At 40.2% G+C, this 14611-nt stretch overlaps 1 protein-coding gene across 1 annotated transcript in view; it reads right to left on the bottom strand.

The window, feature by feature from the left end:
- Positions 1 to 563: 563 nt before the first annotated feature.
- snrnp40 (small nuclear ribonucleoprotein 40 (U5)) overlaps positions 564 to 14611 on the bottom strand; it is a 30245-nt gene continuing 16197 nt past the window's right edge. The window contains exons 4-10 of the mRNA XM_073028509.1: positions 14157 to 14322; positions 13321 to 13443; positions 6759 to 6879; positions 3384 to 3466; positions 2591 to 2652; positions 1797 to 1900; positions 564 to 911 (exon numbers count right to left, since the gene is read on the bottom strand). Of these exons, the coding sequence (XP_072884610.1) occupies positions 862 to 911; positions 1797 to 1900; positions 2591 to 2652; positions 3384 to 3466; positions 6759 to 6879; positions 13321 to 13443; positions 14157 to 14322 (709 nt within the window). The 3' untranslated portion in view covers positions 564 to 861. The remainder of the gene's footprint in view (positions 912 to 1796; positions 1901 to 2590; positions 2653 to 3383; positions 3467 to 6758; positions 6880 to 13320; positions 13444 to 14156; positions 14323 to 14611) is intronic.

Here is a 14611-nt window from a genome sequence, read left to right on the forward strand (position 1 = left end):
TGTACCTTCTGAGTTTTAAGGAACAATGATACCAAGGTAATAACTGTAAGTCTTTCTTTAAAAAAGAGGATCATTGCAGAAGCAATCTTTTCGACAGAATTCAAAATCCCCAGCTGGCGCGGCAGAATTTTAATTCGCGTGGCCAAATTATAAATGAAAATCAAAAGAAAAACTAGGCATGTAGATATCAAAAAATATATAGAAAATGCTAGAAATATTTAGGTCAGGAGGCATTTCTGGGAAGAATTCTGTTACAGGGTCTTCAACTTGAAACGTTAACTGTGGTTCTCATTCAATGGATGATATCTGACCTGCTGAATGTTTCTAGCCATTTTCTGCTTTCGTGCCAGATCTTAAATTAGAATTAACCAACTGTAGAAACGAAATTCCTTCAAGAGGAAATGATTATATTCTACCATTAATATTAACTAGTAATTAGTTAAGAGTTCAAAAAAATAAAACTTTTAGATGATTTACTTATACTAATGATGATTATTCTTATTTAATCATCTAGATATGAAGGATCTTTTCATAAGATATACACTGTCCACAGCAACTTCCAGTCAGTTTTAAGCAAAAGAAACGATTTATTTTTTTGGAATATAAAAAGATCTATACAGTTATTATATAAAAGTGAACATGGGTCAGACTTTACAAGTACAGAAACCGGGTGGATTCAGATTCTGTAACAATGACTCTTCATTCACGTGGCTGATGCACAAACTACCAGAAACTCAGTTGAGTGTCTACACATTTTCTTCCTTTAAACCTGGCATTACTTGCTTTCTTGGGATTCAAACAGTTTCTAGGCACCATCCAGATAAAAGTCAGGTGGAGTTCCTCTGCACAAGCTGTTCCTCTTTATTGTATCTCTCCAAGGTAGAGCCTTTTATCACTGGAGGCTGACAGAACTGATGGAATAAAACAGAAAGTTGATCTATCACTGCTACAACCACATAGTTATATACAGTTTGTAAACTATAATGAGTTTATCTGGCACTAGTTGGATTACACAAAAGCTTCACTGAATAGCAAAATAAGTTCTACATCACGAGAGCTACAATATAATTCCACACAATTCCAGTACAAGATTTACTAAAGCGTTTTTGCTTCTGGTGAAAAAAAATTCAAAACATAAATTTTAAATCATATATCCCTAATTCCTTAAGCTATTCAACAGCATCTTCATAAACTTCTTTATTTATTTAATGAGATACAGCGCAGAATAGGCACTTCCATCCACACTGCCCAGTAATCCCGATTTAATTCTAGCCTAATCATGGGACAATTTACAATGACCAATTAACCTACCAACCGGAACGTCTTTGGATTGTGGGAGGAAATCGGAACACCTAGAGGAAACCCACGTGGTCGTGAGGCAAATGTACAATCTCTTTACAGACAGTGGTGGGAATTGAACCTGGGTCCCTTGTACTGTAAAGCGTTGCTCTACGCTACCATGCAGATGAGTCAAATACTGTATTAATCACATCTAAGAGCAGTCAAAGTTTAATCTAGGATTTCAAAGTTCTCTAAACAAACTCAGCTTGTGGTTCAGAGATCCCAGCAGCATGAATGACATTAAGAAACTTCTGCAAATTCACAAAGGTGTCATTTATCTAACACATTTCATATTGAGGTCTTTTAAAGTGCTTCATGGCCAATCAATTCAAGTAAGGTGGGACACAGTCGAGAAGTCATCTGCATTAGAAGGCAGGAAACAGACACCTGCCCCATTTCAGTATCTCAGAACCTTAGCTGAACTTGTCTAAAAGCATCCCAATAAATCAACTTACTGATTGGTTCTTCAGGGTGAAATGCCACCTCATTCACTGAGCCCGCATGCCCTGGTAACTTGTATAGAATTCTTCGTGATGTTGTATCCCAGACATAGACAAATCTGGAAGAAATAATGCCAACATTCACTGTGGATTCAAATTTTCAATAGCATTCATTTATACAGATTTAATATAGTGAAAATGACTCAGGGTCTTCAAAGTCTAACCAGACAAAAAGAGCCATGTTTAAAAATCACAGCAATTTTTGGCAGATGCCAGAAGGCTTGGGGAAATGTAGCTTTTTAAGGATGATCCTCAAAATGAGTACAGTGACAAAAGGAGAGGGATTTTGGCAGCTTCAGCTCCAGTAGGTGACGCTCACGGGAACAGTACTGGAAGAGCGAAGTATCACAGAGTTGAGGTTGAAGATTACATAGAGTAGGAGGGTGAAATCAAGACAGATTTGAAAACAGGAAAATTTTGACACAGTAAATTAATGAAACAGACATACATGCTTTGCCAATAAAAACGACTGATATCAAGTCTACTTTTTCATACTTTACCCTAATCTACATATATTCCTCAACTAAGATCAAAGCTTCAGAACTTGCAGACTTTCACCACTTTGCAAATGAAATTTAATTTCCTTCGCCCAGTATTCCTGACTTTCAAAGTCTAAATACAATTCTGTCAAGTCAACAGCAAAACAGTACAACCAAACATAATCATGTCCAAGGACTGATTAGAAGTTCTCACTTAACAATATGGAAGTGAATAATAATAAATGTATACAATAAAATCAATGTGCTCACCTGTCTGCAGATCCAGCTGCTATTTTGCTTCCATCAGTTGACCAGGAACATCTCAAGAGGTTCTACAAGAAAGTGCATGGCATCATTTGGGCATAACTGTATTGTAGACAGACTCCACCTTGCAACTAAAAGTTTATTGACTAATTATTAACTAATAATTCAGAGCAACTTATTCCAAATATTAGAGATACAGAATAAATTACTCCGTGATCGACACCACTTGCACGTTATCAACTCAGAAATCATTCAGAATATAAGGTATTGGAGCAGAATTAGGGCATTCAGCCCACCCAGTCTGCTCAATCACTTGGTCATGGCCAATCTACTTCCCTCAACCCCTTTTTTCCTGCTTTCTCCCCGTAACCTTTCACGCCCTGACTTGTCAAGAACCTATCAACCTCCGCCTTAAATACACCCAATGACCGGGCCTCCACAGCCACCTGCAGCAATGAATTCCACAGATTCACCACACTCTAGCTAAAGAAATCCCTCATCTGTTCTAAATGGTGGTCCCTATATTCTGAGGATGAGGCTCTGCCCTCTGCTCCTAGTCTCATCCACGATAGGAAATATTAAGTATTGTCTGTAATCAGCTATGATAATCAAAACAAGAATAAATAACCCAAGTGTTGTTTCATTTGTTTTCCCTCTTCTGGAGAAAAGGGTAACTACAGAATGAGAAACTTCCAAAACCACAGACTAAATTCCTGCTTACTATTTTCAAAGTACATTTGTGTCATTAAGTTATTTTTGATTTCCCAAGCTCACACTGTTTTAAGATAAAGGCACCTACCTTTTCAAAGTTGTGCACGTTACCCTGGAATATTTTTACACATCTCTCTTTCGGAGCGAATGGTCGCACATCCCAAACTCTCACTGCAAATCAAATCAGACCACAATTGACTTTTCTTCCAATACAGAAATACTTTTCGATAAAAATATAGCACAAATACTGAAGACTCCAGCAACCTAATCCAACACCTGTACCAATTTACATAGCACACACAGGTGAAAACAAGATGCAAGGAAACATCGCTCCCCTCACCCTGTGCCCTTGGTTCAGCACAAGGTTTGGAAGTTAGCTGGTCTAACTGTGTTGAGCTTGTCAATCACAATAGAACCACCGGAATGGAAGCTACATTTGGCCTTGATGGCTCTGCAGTAGGAAGGAAAAACACAACAGTTCCCATTTCATATTTTGATCCACTTATTCTAGCTAGTCTACATAGATATCCAGACAAGGATAACCACATGCCAATGATGGAAATCCTAAACAAAACCAAAGTGCTGGAAGTAGTGAAGAAGAACTCGTGCGGCATCCATGGGGGAATCATCCCAATCGATGTTCCTCGTCAATTATTTTTCATCAGAATTGGAGCAGTGAGAAAACTAGCATGTTGAGTTGCAGAGAGGAGCAAAGATGGAGGGAACTTCCAGTGATAGAATGCAGACGAAAATTGTGAAGGTAATAATCACTTCAAAAGCAGCAGTTTGAGACAAAGAGATAATTTTTAAAAAAAGCCTTGATACTCTACAGTCGATAGGGGGAAGGATGCTTCCTGTGGTGGGGGAGTCTAACACCAGACGACAGACTCAGGATAGAAGGTTGTCCTTTTAAAACGGAGATGTGGAGGCATTTCTTTAGCCAGATTGGTGAATCTGTGGAATTTGTTGCCAAAGGTGGCTGTGGAGACCAAGTCTTCATGAAGTTGTTAGATTCTTGATTGGTCAGGGCACGAAGGGATATGGGGAGAAGGCAGGCAGGGGCTGAAAAGAAAAGTGGAACAGATTCAATGGGCCAAATGGCCTAATTCTGCTCCTATATCTTACGGTCTAAAACAAATTTGAAACATAAAAGTACAGTGTGAAGATTGTTCTATTCAGTATTAAGTACAAGTTGCAATATGCTCAGGAAGAAAATGAAGAACTGTCCCACAAACTGAAGGACAGGTCAGAGTGAGAGAACTGAAATGACAGGAAGCTTGCAATCTCCCTGGACTGAACAGAGTTATTCTGCAAAGTAATCGTCAAATCTATTGCAGTTTCTCCAATTTATAGGTGACCACTTTGAGAGCCAAATCCAATATTAGCAGCCTGAATCACTGCTGATAAAGTCAATGAATTGCTGCTTGACCTGAAAAAGAATAGTTAAAGGACAAGTATTACATGCCCGTCAATGGATGGGAAGGACAGTGGTTGAAGGATTTGGAAAAGTAAAGCCAGACAAGAAAGAAACTGGAAAGGGGCAAGTGCATCATATGGTGGAATCCTGATGGAGGTGACAAATTATGGAGAAAGATTTGTTGAATGTAAAGTTTAGTTGGTGGCTTGGTGAAGGCAATGAGGACCCCAACTGTGTTCTGTCTGGGAGAAGAGGCCAAGAGCAGAAATTTACAAAATAGAGGAACTGAAGTTGTGAACCCAGCAGTCTATGGTAAGGAGTAAAAGCTACGGTTAAGGGAAAAGCCAGACATCTTAATACCTCAGAAAAGACAGAGGAAGTTAGTGAATAAAATAGCGACAATGACAGCTGGTGAATTCCAGGAAGCAAGGTGGAAGGTGCTGTGGAGAGAGCTGCATTAACTTTTCCCAATTAAGGCTACATTGCAACTTTACAAAACTCTGGTTAAGCCATATGTAAAGTATTGCATATAGTTCTGGTCGCCACACTGTAGGAAGGATATTGAGGCTTTGGAGAAGGCGCAGAAGAGGTTTACCAGGATCCTGCCTGGTTTAGAGGGCATGTGAGGCTGGACAAACATGGGTTGCTTTCTCTGGAGCGCCAGAGGCAGAGGGGAGATCTGACAGAGGTTTATAAGATTATGAGAGGCATAGATAAAGTAGGTAGGGTGCATTTTTCCCCAGGGTTGAAATGTCTAATACCAGACAGCATGCACTGAAGGTAGGAGGGGTTAGTGCTTGGGTGCTTTTGATTTGCTTTTTAGCTGGTACAGCACAACATTGTGGGTCAAATGGTCTGTCCCTGCGCTGTTCTGTTCTATGTTCTAAAGAGATAGAGACGTCAAGGAAGAAAATGGAAGAGTCAGATATGGACTATATGAAAATGAGGGAAATGTGAAAACTGATAGCAAAGATAATTACATTTAAATGAAATACTAGCAAAGGAAGCAGTAATACAGTTATTAATATCATGTAAGAATCAAAAATGGAGGCCTGAGTAAAACTGGAAGGATCCCTAACGGGTTATTACCCCATATCTGTAGAGGCTGTTCTAGCTTGAGCCACACAAATTCCCACAGCTACACCTGCACCTCGGAGAAAGTGCAGTTGAATCAACTATATATGGCATTTTTTCTTTTTCTTCAAACTTTCTCAAGTGCCAAATTGCCAACTGTAAAAAAAATGCTCCGTACAATTGATACCCATGGACCTGCACATCAAAGTGGAGACACTGGCAATGGGTAGGGAATTAGCTGCACCATAAGCAGAATGCAGAAAATGACAGTAACTTGTAATGGGTTCCTGCAAGTCATCAAGTCCTTTAAATACGCAAGTATGATTTCTAGTCTACACAGATTTGCAAGTGGTTGGCAGCAGTTGGGCACATGAATGAGAACTGACAAACACTCAGAAAGCATTTGACTCCATGAACTTGCTGTCGTTCTTTTTAGGGACTGAAGTGATTCTAGATTCTGGAGCTATTCTAGGATGTCAGTTTCTAATCTAGGCAATACACCAGTACAATACTTTCTGAAAGTACTGTCGTGACTAGGGAAGATTCTATCTGAATCATAAGATTTATAATTGGGAATACTCTGTCTTAAAGTACAGCAAAAGTAGATTCATCAGTTAAAATTCAAAGCTGAATAAAGCTGAAACTTCAGAAAAAGAACAGTCAAAGCAAATATTTCCAACAAGGAATTGGCACAGACATATTGGGTAAAGACACCTTCACTCAACACTCAATGACATTCTACTTGTGGGAATCTGAGAGCACATTTTCTGTCTAAAAACTGCCTTCTTAAAAAGTGAGGCAATTGAATAGATATGAAGGAGATCTGATGAGAGATGAACAGGATGTGGTAAACTACTGAATGACAAGAACTTTTTCCACACAAGATTTCCAAAATAGTCACAGAATCATTCATGTTACTGATTTTATACTCCATAGTCACTCATTCTTCCTGTTCGAATACATTTTTATTACCTGTATTGTCCATAGAATTAGAAAGAAGGTAAGAGCCATCTCCACTGAGAGCCAAACCAGTCACCGAGTCTGTATGACCACGCATGGTATAGATTAGCTTGTTCTGTCGGAGGTCCCAAACCTAAATAGAAAAGTTCAGATCAAAGTTCAAAGCATCTGTCAAAGTATCATTTATTATCAAAGTCCACTGTATACATAATATACAACCTTGAGATTTGTCTTCTTACAGATAGCCACAACACAAAGAAACAGCATAGAACACGTTTAAATTGAATGATCTTTATTGTCATTATACATAGGTACAATGAAACTCTGTTTAGCCTCCTCTCAGGCAATTAAATAAAGCAGTAGATAAAAACAAGACAGTAATAGAAAAACAGTATTAAATAGATAAGTAGCAGAAAATAAGTTACAGCAGCACCAGAATATCATCTGTAATGCACTAAGTGCCATTAGTGCAAGTATTTGAGTCCTTGTGTGTGCTCACAGTTTCAATCATTGCTCTGTGGGAGTGGTGTGATGGAGGCCACAGCTCTGGGGTAGAAGCTGTTCCTCACTCTATTTGTTCTGGAGTAGCTATCAGTAGGTAATCTAACACAGCAATATTTAAAAAATCTACCATTGCTATTTTTGTTGTATTTTATGTTAACTGCAAAGTGAATAAGCATTTTAAAATCACTTATTTTGCAGTAAAAGCTTCGGATTTTGCATCATGTAGTTGGAATGTGGAAACCTTCCTGACAAGTAACAAATCTATAGTACAGCCCTGCTGTTTTTTTTAAAAAAAAAGAACCAACTTTTACAACATATAAAGTTACCCTGATCAATGTGCATCCAAACAACAATTCATGCACAAGTTTCTCATTTTTGGCAGGAGTTCTGACTTATTTTTGAAGAGTTCATTAATTATTCAGAACAGCACTGTAAACAAAATGGCCTAGATTGTGATTATTTTAAGATGTTCATAACCAGGAGTCCTCTGAGATGCCTTCACACTTATTCACCCATTTCCCTTTTAAAACATCAGTGACAGGTAGAGAAAATGAAAAACAAATTGACAGACATTTGTATTTGCCCTTCCATTCCAAATGCACAAAATCCCAAAACGTAATTATGTTGAGAAATGTATTCACCATGATGGTAATATTTTTTCCTCACCATTGTACCATTCTCTTCCCACTCTAACATCAATGGACTGCTATCAGGAAATCCTGTGGGTTGCAGATATTTGTTGTAGCACACACAAATGGCAAATCTCAAGTTTTTTGAGAATGAAGGGACAAAGAGTGAGAAATGAGAAGGGAAATGGGTAGCCAGTGCAGAGTACCCCTGTGGCTGTTCCTCTCAATAATAATATACCACTTTGGATATGTTTTTTTTTTGGGGGGACACACACAACAGGGTCTCTGGCACTGAGTCTGGTGCTGTGGTTCAGAAGGGAAGAGGGGAGAAGAGGACCGCAGTAATGATAGTGGATTCCCCAGTTAGAGGAGTAGACACGAGATTCCGTGGACGTGAAAGAGACCTCCAGATGGTATGCAGGTGATGGGATCAGGGATGCCCTTGGATAGGGTCTACGGAATTCTAAAGGGAGAGAGAGGGTGAGCAGCCATTAGTCTTGGCACATATTGCTACCAATAACATAGGTAGGAAAAGGGAGGACACCCTGAAGAGAGAATATAAGGAGTTATGCAGAAAGCTAAATAGCAGGACCTCCAGGGTAGTAATCTCTGGACTGCTGCCTGTGCCATGCTTTAGAGAGGTTAAGAATAGGAAGATTTGGCAGATAAATGCATGGCCGAGCAAATGGTTCAGTGGGCAGGGTTTCAGATTTCTAGGTCATTAGGATCTCTTCCGGGGAAGATATGACCTGTTGGGGAGGGTTTAAATTAATTTAGCAGGGGGATGGAAACTGAAGTGATAGGGCTGAGGATGGGGCAGTTGGTATACAACTTGAAGCAGTGTGTAGTGAGACTGCAGATGATAAGGCAAAATTGCAGCCAGTGGAATGAGCAGCAGTGTAATATGGGGACAAAATTGGAAAGGGTGACAAATAATGGACTGACGATGTTATATTTGAATGCACGCAGGAATAAGGTAAACGTTCTTGTAGCGCAGTTTGGTAGGTGTGACACTGTGGGTATCCTGAGTTATGGCTGAAAGGATATCATAGTTAGAGAGCTTAACATCCAATACACATTGTATCAAAAGGACAGGCAGGTAGGCAGGGGATGGCATAGCTCTGTTGGTAAAAAGTGAAATCAAATTGTTTGAAAGTGACATGGGATCGGAATGTGTAGAATCCTTATGGGTAGAGTTAAGAAACTGCAGGGGTAAAAAGACCCTGATGGGCCTCTGAAAAGTAGTCAGGATGTGGGCTACAAATTTCAACAGGCAACGCTACGATAGTCATGGGCTATCTCAATAGGCACATATTTTGGGAAAATCAGGTTGGTGTTGGATCCTAAGAGAGAATTTATAGAACGCCTATGAGATGGCTTTTTAGAGCAGCTTGTGGTTAAGCCCACCAGGGGAGAGATAATTCTGGATTGGATGCTGTGTGATGAGCCAGATTTAATTAGGGAGCTTAAGGTTAAAGAATCCTCAGGAGACAGTGATCATATTATGATAGACTTCACGCTGCATGTTGACTGGAAGGGGACACTAATAAGGATGATGACAGACAGCAGTGGCTGGAGGTTCTGGGAGCAATTCAGAAGGCTCAGGATAGATACATCCCAAAGAGAGGGCATATAATACAGCAAAAATTAGTGGGAAGTTAAGAGGATTAGGAAGCTTTTAAAAAACAACAAAAAGTAACTAATGAAGCGATAAGGAGGAAAAAGATGAAATATGACGATGAGCTAGTCAATAATATCAAAGAGAACATTTTTCAGATATAAGCGTAAAAGAGAGGCAAGAGTAGATATCAGATTGCTGGAAATTGACACTGGAGAGGTAGTAACGCGGGACAAGGAAATGGCGAAAGAACAAAATAAGTATTTAGTAATAACTAGTTAAGTATCTACCTGTATGCTGCAAGTTTGAGACCATCAGGGGGGCAGAAGTGAGCGTAATTACTATTACGAGGTAGAAGCTGCTTCAGAAACTGAAAGGTCTGAAATTAGATAAGTCACCTGAACCAGAAGGGCTACACCCCAGAGTTCTGAAACAGGTAACTGAAGAGATTATGGAGGCATTAGTAATGATTGCAAATGTCACTCCACTCTTCAAGAAGGGAGAGAGGCAGAAGAAAGGAAATTATAGGCCAGTTAGCCTCAGTGGTTTGGAAGATGTTGAGGTCGATTGTTAAAGATGAGGCATCAGGATATTTGGAAGCACATGATAAAATAGGCCAAAGTCAGCAAGGTTTCCTTAAGGGAAAATCTTGTCTGACAAGTCTGCTGGATTTATTTGAGTAAATAACAAGCAGGATAGGCAAAGGAGAATCATTTGATGTTGTGAAGTTGGGAATTTCAGGCCTTTGACAAAGTGCCACGCATGAGGCTGCTTAGTAAGATCAGAGACCATGGTACTACAGGAAAGACACTAGCAAGAACAGAGCATTGGCTGATTGGCAGGAAGCAAAGAGAGGAAATGAAGGGAGCATTTTCTGATTGGTTGCCATTGACTAGTGGTGTTCTGCAGGGATTGGTGTTGAGGCTGCTTTTTTTAAAAAAAAAGTTTTACGTCAATGATTTGGATGACAGAATTAATGACTTTGTGGTATTCCCTTCTGTCGCCGGCGTGGGATGACAAGTCTATCGGGACCCTGAGGACTTGTGGAAACTGTGTGGTGGTTTCCTTCGAACTTATAGTCTTTTAACATCTTTGGACTATTTTTACCGTGCCCATGGTGTTTTTTTCTAAATCAATGATGGTATTGTCTGCACTGTTGTAACTGTGTGGTTTTGTGTAGGTCTTGTAGCTTTAGTTTTTGGTTTGTTGGCTGGTAGAGTTGGTCTCCTGACTTGGTGTGTCTGGGTAGTCTTGTTTTGTCTGTTGGGTTTGGAGCTCCTTTCCGGGGAATGCGCTAAGATGGTAGCGCGATATTAATACGCAGCAGCCTCTCCGGACTCTGGACTGGGGATTGGGGATTGCCAAATGTTATGTGGATTTTCTGGTGTAGTCTATTTTGTCAAGTGCTTTGTTGATATCATTTTGGAGGAACGTTGTCTCATTTTTTAACTGCATTGCATTTGTGGTTTTTAAATGACAATAAACTGAATCTGAAGTTTGTGGATGATACAAAGATAAGTGGAGAGGGAGGTAGTTTTGTGGAACTAGGGAGGCTGCAGTGCAGAAGGCCTTAAAACAGATTTGGAGAGTGTGCAAAGCAGTGGCAGATGGAATAGCGTCAGGAAGTGTATGGTCATGCACTTTGGTAGAAGGAACAAATGTATAGATATTTTCTTAATGGGCAGAAAATTCAAAAACCCAGGGTGCATAGGGACTTGGGAGTCCTCATGCAAGATACCCTACAGGTTAACTTGCAGGTTGAATTGGCGGTGAGGAAGGCAAATGCAATGCTGGCATTCATTTCTAGAGGGCTAGAATATAAAAGCAAGAATGTTGTGCTAAGGCTTTAAGGCTCTGGTGAGGCCCCACCTGGAGTAATGAGAGCAGTTTTAGGTTCCTTATCTAAGGAAGGAAGCGCCGACACTGGAGAGGGTTCAGAGGAGATTTATGAGAATGATTCCAGGAATGAAAGGCTGATCGTACGGAGTGTTTGATGGCTCTGGGCTTGTACATGCTGGAATTTCGAAGAATGAGAGGGGATCTCATTGAAATCTACCAAATGTTGAAAGGCCTCGATAGGGTGGATGTAAAAGGGATGGTTTCTTTGGTGAGGCAGTCAAACACCTGAGGGCACAGCCTCAGAATAGAGGGATGTCCATTTAGAACCGAGGTGACAAGGAACTTCTTTAGCCAGAGGGTGAACCTGTGGAATTCGTTGCCACAGGCGGCTGTGGTGATAGTCATTGGGTGTATGTGAGACAGTGTTTGATAGGTTCTTGATTAGTCCTTGAAAGGTTACAGGGTGAAGGCAAGAGAATGGGGTTGAGGGGGGAAAATGGATTAGCCATGATGAAATGGTGAAGCAGACTTGATGGCCTGAATGACTTGATTCTGCTCCTATGTATTATGGATGAGTTTAATCTTATTCATCCATAATAACTGCACACTTTTGACAGAGGATGTTGTTTTACAATATGGAGTAGTTAACTGCCAAATGATTTTCACACCATTAGTCATGCCAGGCACTGACAACTCCAACAAGAGGGTTCACTACTTACCCTGGGCATTCAATGGCATTACCAAGTGCCCCATGCCAACATCCTGGGTGGGTGGGGGGGGGGGGGGGGGAGCAATGTACATGGATGAGCAGGCACACCACATACCAGAAACTGAATTACTGGACTGCAGCAGCAAGCTAAATATTGTAGCCACAGCAGCAGATCAGAGGCTGGGCATCCTGCAGCATATAACTTGGCTCCTGATACCTAAGGAACCTTTCAGCCCATTTACGAGGCACAAGTCAAACATGTGACGGAGGCGTGCAGCTCCAGTTACACTTCTGAAGCTCAAAACTATCCAGGATGAAGCAGGCTACTTGATACTCATCAAACATTATGCTGATTCACTCCCTCCTCCATCTGAACACAGTCACCCTAGTGTGCCATCTATAAAATGCAATGCAGTTGCTTGTCTTGGCTGCTCCAACACCACCTTGCAAATTTGCCACTACTACCAAGAACAATGGTTTCAGGCATATGGTAGCAACACCATCAGCAGGTTCCCCTCCAATTTACAAACGTGTAAATACATCACCATTCTTTCAGAGTAACTGGGTCTAAGTCCTGGATCAGAGTTGCTGCGTCGAAATCCAGATGAAATACAGAGGTCCAAGGCACTGGCTAAAACACTACCTCCTCAAAATAAAATTGGTCAGTATTCCCATGCTAGCACCCTCCTGTTAACCCTTTTTGGATGTGTCCTTGCTTAGTAATTGCCCAACAAGATGACTAAAAATATGGCTAGCACCCCAACAGCACAGTATTCTATTAAAATGTCATGGACACCTCAGCTAGCTATTAGAAATTTTCTTTGAGGATCAACGCCCCAGAAGCAATTCACCAGCTTTTGAGAAACGCCCATGGCTTGTCCTACCAGACATCATAGCTGCAGAACAGGTTTTACTAATTGACATTATAACATGAGAGCACTGGGAGATTATTCAGCTAGCTAGAAATGGAACTGAAATGGTATTTATTGAAGAATGATCTGTAGCAGCCATTATGTGAACCTACACAAAATATTTCTTAGGCGCGCCAAACCCCAGGTGGTCTTTTCCTAAAGAAACCTACTGATGAACCTAATCTCAAAGAGAATGCTGATGTTCAACAAAGACTGAACCAAGAAAATTTGAGAAATATAGGGATATTTTACCAAGAGTAACAACCAAATAATTCAAAAACTCAACATTTGTATTTTTATTAACCCTGTTAATTAGTTCAATTTTACATTCTTGTGCAGATATTTACTCCAAAATACATCTTACCTTAATGTCATTATCAATGCCACCAGAGATAATCTGATCACTTGTGTCGTTAAATGTTGTTGCTAGTACTTGATAAGTGTTTTGAAACGTATGGATTGCAGCCTTCTTCCTAATGTCCCATAGCTAGGTTCAGGAAAATAAATGCAATTTAGTTGTGACATACATTCAAAGTAACAAAAGTTGCAAAGTCAAGAGGAACAACAATAAAGGACAAAAGAGACACACTCCTTTGGAATTCTTTATAATTTGCTATTAAAGCACAATCTTTTTTACATATCACCTTTTATGAATACTATTTTATAACCAATATATCTTTCACATTTCCTCCTTTCTTGGCAGCATTAACCTTTTTAATGTTATGGCTCTACAGTCATCTAAGATTTCTGGTACTTGTTCAAATGGCATTTCCTGATGTACAAAGCCAAATAGTGGGCATCTTTAGGATTACCTGCCACAGCCATACAGATCTCATCGTACGCAATATAAATCAACTAGTGGAAATTAAAGTTACAACTATCCGTTGCTTCTTAATTTTTGTACCTCAGCCAATTGTAATTTGAACAGAACTGTAGTTTCACATTTCCAAATTCAACAAGAGACCCAAAGCAGAATCTGGAACAAGTCTAGTCTGTGCAACTTAGATATTCATTGACAAACTCCATCAGCAGGGCTCAACTATTCAGACATAGTTGAGGGTATTTCTTTTGTGCTCTTATGTTTTCAGTCCTTTTGAATTTATGAACAAAACCTTTGAATTTTTAGCTTTGCAAGGTTTCTGTAAGTGATTAGACCGGGAAAAAAAACTCAGTGTGCCTCAAATGTTAAATTGTGATCACCTTCACTGTTCCATCATCGCTTCCTGTACAGACTAACTGTGGTCCCCGTCTGGCTGGATAACATGAGTTCACAAAGGATGTGTGGCCTTTTAGCCTCTTGATTCTTTCACCCGTTTCACTGTCCCACACCGCTACAGTTTTGTCTGTTGACGCTGAAAAGAGCATGCTGGGGGATAAAACAAATTACCGTAAGTTCATGCACAATTAGGCTAGGAATTAAACGGCAGTAAGTCTAAGGGGGAAGTGGATATTTTTATTAAGTGCACTATGCTGATGAAACTTCGCTACTTCAGCCGTCTCTTTTTAGGATTTTGCTTACTGCTCACTGCAATACCGTTCAGCCCAAAGCTCGAAGTGTCTATACCAGACTGGCAGAGATGTGAACATGTGAATAGGTGGCACAGTAGCATAGAGGTTGGCACAACACTTTACAGTATCAGCAACCCGGGTTCAAC

Source organism: Hemitrygon akajei, chromosome 24, assembly GCF_048418815.1.
Source record: "Hemitrygon akajei chromosome 24, sHemAka1.3, whole genome shotgun sequence".
Classification (NCBI taxonomy): Eukaryota; Metazoa; Chordata; class Chondrichthyes; order Myliobatiformes; family Dasyatidae; genus Hemitrygon; species Hemitrygon akajei.